The 8,954-nt window shown below is 38.5% G+C and overlaps 1 protein-coding gene across 1 annotated transcript in view; it reads left to right on the forward strand.

The window, feature by feature from the left end:
* Positions 1-8,954, forward strand: part of LOC108975624 (synaptotagmin-7) — a gene marked incomplete at its 5' end in the record, with an annotated part of 74,211 nt that overhangs the window by 45,792 nt on the left and 19,465 nt on the right. The window contains one exon of the mRNA XM_018944248.1: positions 5,540-5,886. Coding sequence (XP_018799793.1) covers positions 5,540-5,640 — 101 coding nt within the window. The remainder of the gene's footprint in view (positions 1-5,539; positions 5,887-8,954) is intronic.

Raw genomic sequence — 8,954 nt, forward strand, 5'->3', positions numbered from 1 at the left:
GTAAAAATAAGCATATAACCATACAATATGGGATGTTCACGGATCATAGAGGTTATTTTTAATCTAATAACCACATAACAACCACCTTACCGTGAACAGCCTAAGTGATTTTACTATAGCGAGTTTCCAGCTATGTACTTATATAACACTACGCTTAAGCACACGACATTTCACAAGTATCGCTCATGAATAAGTAATGTTTTGTGTCACACTGTAATTTCTAGTGGAATTCTGGTGGTTTGAGAGAATTAAAGTTGGCAACACTGCATATAATTTTTCAATGACATGAAGCTTTTTTTCATATCGAATCATGTATAGATTTCTGCTTTAATATAAATAAATGTTAAAATAATAATATATGAATATTTTGAGAACATTTGCACAAATATAAAAATAAATGCAAGCACATCTTTATGTGAAAGATACACACGTTAGAGTTCTTAAATGCATATACATACATCCAAGTATATTTATATCGCATAAAAGTTATTATTTTTCGTGTAGGAGTTTGTTTTTTTTTTTTTTACATCATCGGATACATGTAGGATTTTTTACGATAAGGTTTGTCGAAAGCAAGTTATCAAAGTTGTATGGATGAGGGTGAGGTGGAAATATATATACACTCCATTGTCCTGACATTAACTGTCCCACCTGCCTTGGCAAGACTAAGGTTGAAACATCTCAGCGGTCTTATCTTCGGTGAACCAGGAACCAATAAATTATCCGGAATTTATAAATAAAAATTTTTCAAATATCATCCAATTTTATTTTACGCTTCTCCCAATCGTCAAAACATTTTGTTATAGGCACTTTCCGGGATGGCCTTCAACTCTCGCGTCGAAATTGTTTTGATATCTTTAATTGAGTCGACGTGTTTTCCCCGAAGTGGTTATTTCGGTGTGAAGAAAGGTAAAAGTGACGTGGAGCCAAATAAGGGAGATTTGGTAGTTGTTCTGTGATATTTGTTAAGTGATTGGAGGATGGAGTCATGCGTGTAGAAGTTCACGCAAGTGAGGAAAGTTCTCTGATCGCCATTCACTTGGGAGTGGCCAGAAACGATTCTTTTACGTATGACTCAAGCAGCTCACGACTTCCGGTCTTTGACCAAGGATCGCCATTCACTTGGGAGTGGCCAGAAACGATTCTTTTACGTATGACTCAAGCAGCTCACGACTTCCGGTCTTTGACCAAGTATCATCTGGGTAGCCTAAGAACATCCGTTTGAAGGCGAGCTAAAGAGAGAAGGCGAAATATCCCCTAAGTAGGGTTGTGCGCTGGGCTTGGGACCCGCCACGTAAAAAAACACCCCCAATGAAAAATTCACAACAGCCTCGGATGAGAGACCCCCCTTTTGATGACGACCATGTCAAACGAATTAAGGACTATGATTTGAGGGCATGCACCTGGAATGGCCGGTCCCTTAATTGGGAAGGTGCCGCTGCCCAGCTGGTTGATGACCTCGTGAAAATAAATTCTGACATCACCGCCGTCCAAGAAATGCAATGGACGGGACAAGGACAGACACGAGTAGACACGAACCAAACACAAGGAAGGTTCGACGTCGAGAAGCTGCAATCACAACAGACAGCCGAACGATTTTCTACTCGGCTTGCACTCCTGCTCTCTGAGAGCATTCGTCAACAACTTGGTATAAGGGAACTGTGGGACGGCATATCAAACTCCTTACGTACAGCTGCAACCGAAACCATAGGTTTTCGAAAAGTGCAAAAGAACAGCTGGTACGACGAGGAGTGCCGTGTTGCGGCGGAGAGAAAACAGGCTGCCTACCTYGCAACGTTACGATCKACMAMAACACGTGCGGGATGGGATAGATACCGAGAGTTGAAGAGGGAAGCGAGACGCATTTACAGACAGAAAAAGAAAGAGGCGGAAATACGTGAGTACGAAGAGCTTGATAAGCTGGCCGACAGGGGTAATGCTCGAAAATTCTTCGCAAAAATGCGGCGGCTTACAGAAGGTTTCAAGACCGGAGAATACTCCTGTAGAACCCCCAAAGGTGACGGCCGAGCTATTCAAACAAAATATGGTCGGACGGAAGCATGCCCAACGATTGGAATTTAAGTGTGCTCTGCCCAATCCACAAAAAAGGAGACCCCACAATCTGCGCCAATTACCGTGGGATAAGCCTCCTCAATATTGCATATAAGGTTCTATCGAGCGTATTGTGTGAAAGATTAAAGCCCACCGTCAACTGATCGAACCTTATCAGTGTGGCTTCAGACCTGGAAAATCAACAACTGACCAGATATTCACCATGCGCCAAATCTTGGAAAAGACCCGTGAAAGGAGAATCGACACTCACCACCTCTTCGTCGATTTTAGAGCTGCTTTCGACAGCACGAAAAGGAGCTGCCTTTATGCCGCGATGTCTGAATTTGGTATCCCCGCAAAACTAATACGGATATGCAAACTGACGTTGAGCAACACCAAAAGCTCCGTCAGAATCGGGAAGAACCTCTCCGAGCCGGTCGATACCAAACGAGGTTTCAGACAAACTCCCTATAGTGCGACTTCTTCAACCTACTTTTGGAGAAAATAAGTAGAGCTGCAGAACTAAATAGAGAAGGTACAATCTTCTATAAGAGTGTACAGCTGCCTCAACACCCGCGCCATTAGTTCTGCTTTTTCCAGAATGAATAAGGCAGCAACACAAATGGGTCTGGCAGTGAACGAGGGCAAGACGAAATATTTCCTGTCATCAAACAAACAGTCGTCGCACTCGCGACTAGGCACTCACGTCACTGTTGACAGTCATAACTTTGAAGTCGTAGATAATTTCGTCTATTTTGGAACCAGCATAAACACCAGCAATAATGTCAGCCTGGAAATCCAACGCAGAATAACTCTTGCCAACAGGTGCTACTTCGGACAGAGTGGACAATTGAGAAGCAAAGTCCTCTCTCGACAAACAAAAGCCAAACTCTATAAGTCACTCATAATTCCCGTCCTGCTATATGGTGCAGAGGCTTGGACGATGTCAACAACAGATGAGTCGACGTTGCGAGTTTTCGAGAGAAAAGTTCTTCGAAAGATTTATGGTCCTTTGCGCGTAGGCCACGGCGAGTATCGCATTCGATGGAACGATGAGCTGTACGAGATATACGGCGACATTGACATAGTTCAGCGAATTAAAAGACAGCGGCTAAGCTGGCTAGGTCATGTTGTCCGAATAGACGAAAACACTCCAGCTCTGAAAGTATTCGGCGCTGTACCCGCCGGGGGAAGCAGAGGAAGAGGAAGACCTCCACTCCGTTGGAAGGACCAGGTGGAGAAGGACCTGGCTACGCTAGGAATATCCAATTGGCGCCACTTAGCGAAAAGAAGAAACGACTGGCGCGCTGTTGTTAACTCGGCTATAATCGCGTAAGCGGTGTCTACGCCAATTAAGAAGAAGAATAAGATTGGCCAACACAAATGCGTAAAATTTTTTTGTAAAATTCGACAAACACTACTGAGGTCGACTGACATAAACAGCTGCTATAAGCACACTTATTGACAGATCGCGCTAATTTTTGGCATCATAATTAAGGACAGTTATACCAACCAAAAAAAAACTTCTATACAAACAGAAGATGAGAGGGGGAAGGAAGAATTAACGATACTTTCTGGACAGAATGTAGATGAAAATGACATTAACTGTCCCACCAAATTTTGTTAAAGGTTCAAAGCGTTGTGTCCTGTTCCCTGTTATTAACGGACCCTCAACCAAACATAACATGGGACAAATTTGTAGAAATACAATTAATACTCTAAATCACTCGTTCACCGCAGTCTCAATTCAAACTTTTAATATTATTTCATCTGCTTTAATTTCAAATACGGCCATGGAATCTTTTCCTGCAAGAGATTGTAAGTTTGTAATAATGCGAAAAGAAAGAAATAATGCATTCGATTTATGACTTCCAAGCATCAATCAAATATAGTAAAATTCCTCCATTCTTAAACATTAGAAATTTTCAGTTAATTTTTTCACGTTTAAAAGTCGAACAAGCAAAGCAAGCCAACTTTGGTTCAGTCTTCCTTGTGCTACATACAATATCCACGGATATGCTGGTTGCGACATAACTGTGATAATCATGCAATCGCATTATTAGCGTTTTTTGCGCCGTATTCGACGTGTTCGGACCGAATATCGCTAAAATGAAAGTTGGCGTTTATTGCGCGATAAAGCGCCGTCTCCTCGATAGACACTTCTGACCGATTATTTGACCAAAAATCACATTTTTACCATTAACCCCTCCCGTATTCACCTGATATGACACCGTGAGACTTCTCCCTTTTCGGAAATCTGGAAGTCTTCCATGCATGCCAACTCACGTTTAATATCTTCAATTGACTCAAAATGGCTTCTTCGAAGCGGCCGTTTGAGTTTGCTGAATAGCCGCAAATCACATAGAGCTAAATCAGACGAATACAGTGGTTGCGGATAATATTGATTGAAAATTTTGCGAAAAACTTACGAAGAATCATTCCAGTATGCGAAAATTTAGGGACTTTTTAGGCTCAAATGGTTTTCGGCACCATAAATTTGATTCCGCTCTTCGTAAAAACTGCCAAATCCACTACTTCAGAAAAACAAGCGGATACAAAATGCTGCGTAAGCGGTGTAGGTCAATAAAGATACTAAACACTAATGATTATTTTGATGTGACGTTTTGCACAGGTGTCACTGACAGTCATACCAGCACGAAAAATTTTTTCCGACGAATGGGTTCTTGCGCGAAATTTAAATTAGGAAGTCTTACTCTTTTTTGCCCTCAGTTGTTCTATATTATCATTTCACTTTTTTTGGATACCTTAATTTAAGCTTGTATACAACCAACCGCAAGTGAAAAGATGGTTTAATTACGTATACATATGTGGATAGGGGTAGTATTGGCACGATATTATCCATTTTAGGCATAACAAATGGGTATTAGACAGAGACACACACTGAATTCCATTAAGATAACAAATTGAGCGGTAAATCCGTTAACGACAACTGGAAATTCGAAAATCTTAAATTTTTATGGGATCAACAGAAAATTATTATTTCCGAATTTCAACAATAATCACAGAGTGGCCGATATATCAATTAAAAGCCGAACTAGATGCTGTGGTCCAAATCTCGGTATCATGTGGCTTGAAACGTTATGGTCGGTCCAATTTCTACAATTGAGTAAGGCTATTTTGAAGCCACTAAATTGTAAAGTTTTTTCCCGATAACTTCATTGGTACTTGATTTATATATGATATATAAAAAGTGGATAATGATGTCATGTAACTCTATATATATATATATATATATATGAATTTGTTATATTTATAATAATTTTGTTAATAATTTTTCTATTTATTTACAAATCGAAATATCAATGATGTTGATAACAACGGTACCGAAATAAACGAATAAATTCTTTCGCAACTTAAATAAAAATGCGAATGTACTACTCTATTGTGATCATGATCATTTCGGTGTACAAACAACCATCATCGGTTTGCTTTTACAATTTATGTATCTTATGTCGAAATGTAACAGGAAAAAATGGCTCTGGTGCTTCCGAAACCAAACACTGGCAAGACATGATATCAAAGCCGCGTCAAACTATTGTTCAATGGCATCGATTAAAACCAGAGTAAACATCACAAACACCAGAGACTGTGCGCCGCAAAGCATCCACGATGAAACGCGCCTTTCTGCACTACTTATCAAGCAATCCAAAAAGCCGTACTAAGCCGCAGTATAACGAAAATGCAGACTTATGATAAAACTGAAGTCACTTTTCAAAAAAACATACACCGAGTACAAATGTCACTATTGTTGTTATTGCTGTTTTGGAATTGGAAGTTGACAGTGCAGTTCTTAACATACATATGTGCAAACGAGTAAGTAATAGTAAAAATGTAAAAATACACATGAAATAATTAAAGAATTGTATTCATAGCATGTTAATACACTTTATCGTTATACTTGTAATATGTGTGTATGTAAGTATGTAAATCTCTGTAAAAAAGACGAATACAAGAAACATGCATAAAAAATTACTACTTCGTTTCTAGGGCATTCCAAAATTAACTATATTTTTATACTCAAGAAAAAACATTAGCTACAGTTGCACCGAAGCTAGTTTGTTTGACAGCTGTATGCTGCAATGATCCGGTGTGAACAATGTCCTCGAAGATTGCATTATTGTCTTACGCTATGCCAAATTCAGTGAAGATTTCTCATACAAGCACTTGATTCCAACAGGACAGTTTGTATACTCTAGTGATTCGATCTGATGAAGTTCTTTGAAGATTCTACCATTTCCGTAGATTATAATCAATGTCCAATTTCGTCAAATAATCCGTAGATTATAATCAATGTCCAATTTCCATACAAGCACTTTATTTCGAACTTCAATTTGTATGGCAGCTATATGCTATAGTGAAAGAAACTCTTGGTGGGAAAAGGACGGATACCGAATTTCAAATCAGTACCTCAATATATATTGAGTAGTCTTTTCGTATTTATGTTTATTATTTTATTTTATCAAACAAATATGTACCATTTTGGTCGACTTTTCGCCACTTCCGCTAGAGACATTATTCCATCAGTGTAAAACTTTCATCAGGGTAAATCGAAATTTCCAGAACGGAAGCGAGCGTACCATTGTTGGCTACACGAACTGATACACCATCGTCTCCGTAAACTTCACAAATTTCATTGGTGGCTTGCGTAGCATTCTTCAATTTCTTACGCATTTTAGAACAGATGTAACTTTTTCAGACTTATCCGAATTTAATTTGTTGGTTAAGTGAAACTTACGATCCTACTTTTCCAACACCATACATAATAGTATGACGACATCTATTGACAAAATACGAAAAGACTTTTCCGACTGAGGTTTTCTTTGGGGTTTTACAAAGATTGTGGTCAACTTAATAAGTATACTGTATACTGTTTATGTTATAATTTTTTTCTATTTAATGTTTCCTCATCTAAAGCAAATACACAAATCCTGAATGACATCGGATGGAGTACCTGCGAGAAATTAGCTTCGAAATTACTCTTTATAATGAAATCATTTTGGAAAGTAAAATTGTAATATTTATTTAAAAACTTTATGTTTATTGATAGATGTGAATCTTAACTTATAGCATATAGGCCGAAAGGAATTTTTTCTTTCCATTAAATTTTAACAGATGGAAATTCTTATCTAGCATATACTGATATTCATACTGAATTATACAATGCAGTATTTTGTGGAATACCATAATATATAGGGTATTCCATACCAAATCGACCACTTTCGAACCCGACCCCTTTAGATTTTGCTGAAACATATCCATCCTTTTCTACCCTTCGAAAAACATTTTTGAGAAATTTTTCAAAATTTTTTTGTCCAACTTCAAAAAAGTTATGAATTTTGTTATTTTTTGCTAAAAAATTGCTTTTTTTTCAAATAGGCATATCTTTTGTAGAAATTGACTTTTGGGGACCTATTTTTTAATTTTTGTGTTTGAATGAACTTTTCGAAAAAATACATGAAAAAAATTTAACACGATCAATTATATAAAAAAAATCGGTTTTTTTAAGCAAAATCGTAATTTTTTTTTGAAAGTTCGCCTTTTTTTTCCTTAAAAAACTTCAATTAATTTGACAACTATCCCTGCTAGTCCCGGAGTGGGACAGACAGTTTCTGTCTTCTTCATGTATGATTATTTGGCGGTACATTTTAGTAATGTCTGCCGTTAAAGTGTACTTATGTAAACGAAAACGAAGAAGAGTTAAGTACAATTCTTCTTGGATGGTTGGACCTAACATCAAAAGTTCATTCAATGAAATTTGAGAAGAAGTATGACTCGACGCATTAAAGACAACTCGTAATTTTGCGGAATGCGGAATGAAATAGTGTGGTTCACTCGGAATCTTATTATTTGTTGGGCTCATGTGACAAAGCGCTTTATACTCATTCATGACGTCCAGATACATTTTACGAAGTTCAGGATCTTTCAATGTTTTCCTCTCCAGGGCCTGAAACCGCCGAACTGCGATTTCATAGGAGTGACCGAGTAACTTAATACAGCCTTAAATGGCATTCTGACTTGAAGCCTTCCTGAAGGTAATACTTCAGCTGTATTGACGAAAAATTGTTCACACTCAATTTGTTCAGGTGTGAATTTGTCGTGTTGTGTGAAGCCGAAATACATTGCATAATCCAGAATTCCGCCGAAAATTCATAATTATTTACGCGCGACTTAACAAATGCACTTAATTTGGCCCCGACTTTTGTACTTGAATTTCCAATCTCTACAATATTTAATGTCCTTTTTTGGCGTCGAATCCGCAGTTTTTTTGCCAAATCCTCCGTCATGAAGTTGACTTGACTTACTGAGTCCAGCGAGGCTCTTGCGGATAGGTGCTCTCCACAGCTTGATCTCACCAGAATAATTGCTGTCGCCAACATTACCCGGTCAGGCACACTTATTGTATGCATTGCGTCTGTAGTTGTTGTTAGTTGCGGATGAGGTTCAGTAGCGAAGGATACTGGTGCAGTAATGTGTGTTGGACCGATTACACACGCGACATCGTTCCGCTCTGCATTTGGATACCGTATGTCCCTTACGCAAACAATTTATGCATAAGGTCACCGATTTGACAAACTCCAATCTCTGTTGAACAGAGAGTGGGGCAAGCTGTTAAATAGTGGTCCTTCGATTTACACTGCTGAGGCTGCTTCACGTGGTTCGCGCTGGTTTCTGCTATAGGTCTCGTCCTCGAAGATGATGCACCTTCAGTTGATAGGTGCTGGTGCCGTCTATTTAAGGTAGCTTCACAATCCTACCACAATGGTAGCTTGTCGTAATCCAGCTGTTCTTCCCACTTTGATCGGGTGGAAAAGTCAACTTTTGCCGTGACTATGTGAATAATTATCGCATTTGTGATTTGTTTTTTTTATATTTTATTATAT

Source organism: Bactrocera latifrons, unplaced genomic scaffold (assembly GCF_001853355.1).
Source record: "Bactrocera latifrons isolate USDA-ARS-PBARC rearing strain unplaced genomic scaffold, ASM185335v1 scaffold_677, whole genome shotgun sequence".
In the NCBI taxonomy this organism is placed as follows: domain Eukaryota; kingdom Metazoa; phylum Arthropoda; class Insecta; order Diptera; family Tephritidae; genus Bactrocera; species Bactrocera latifrons.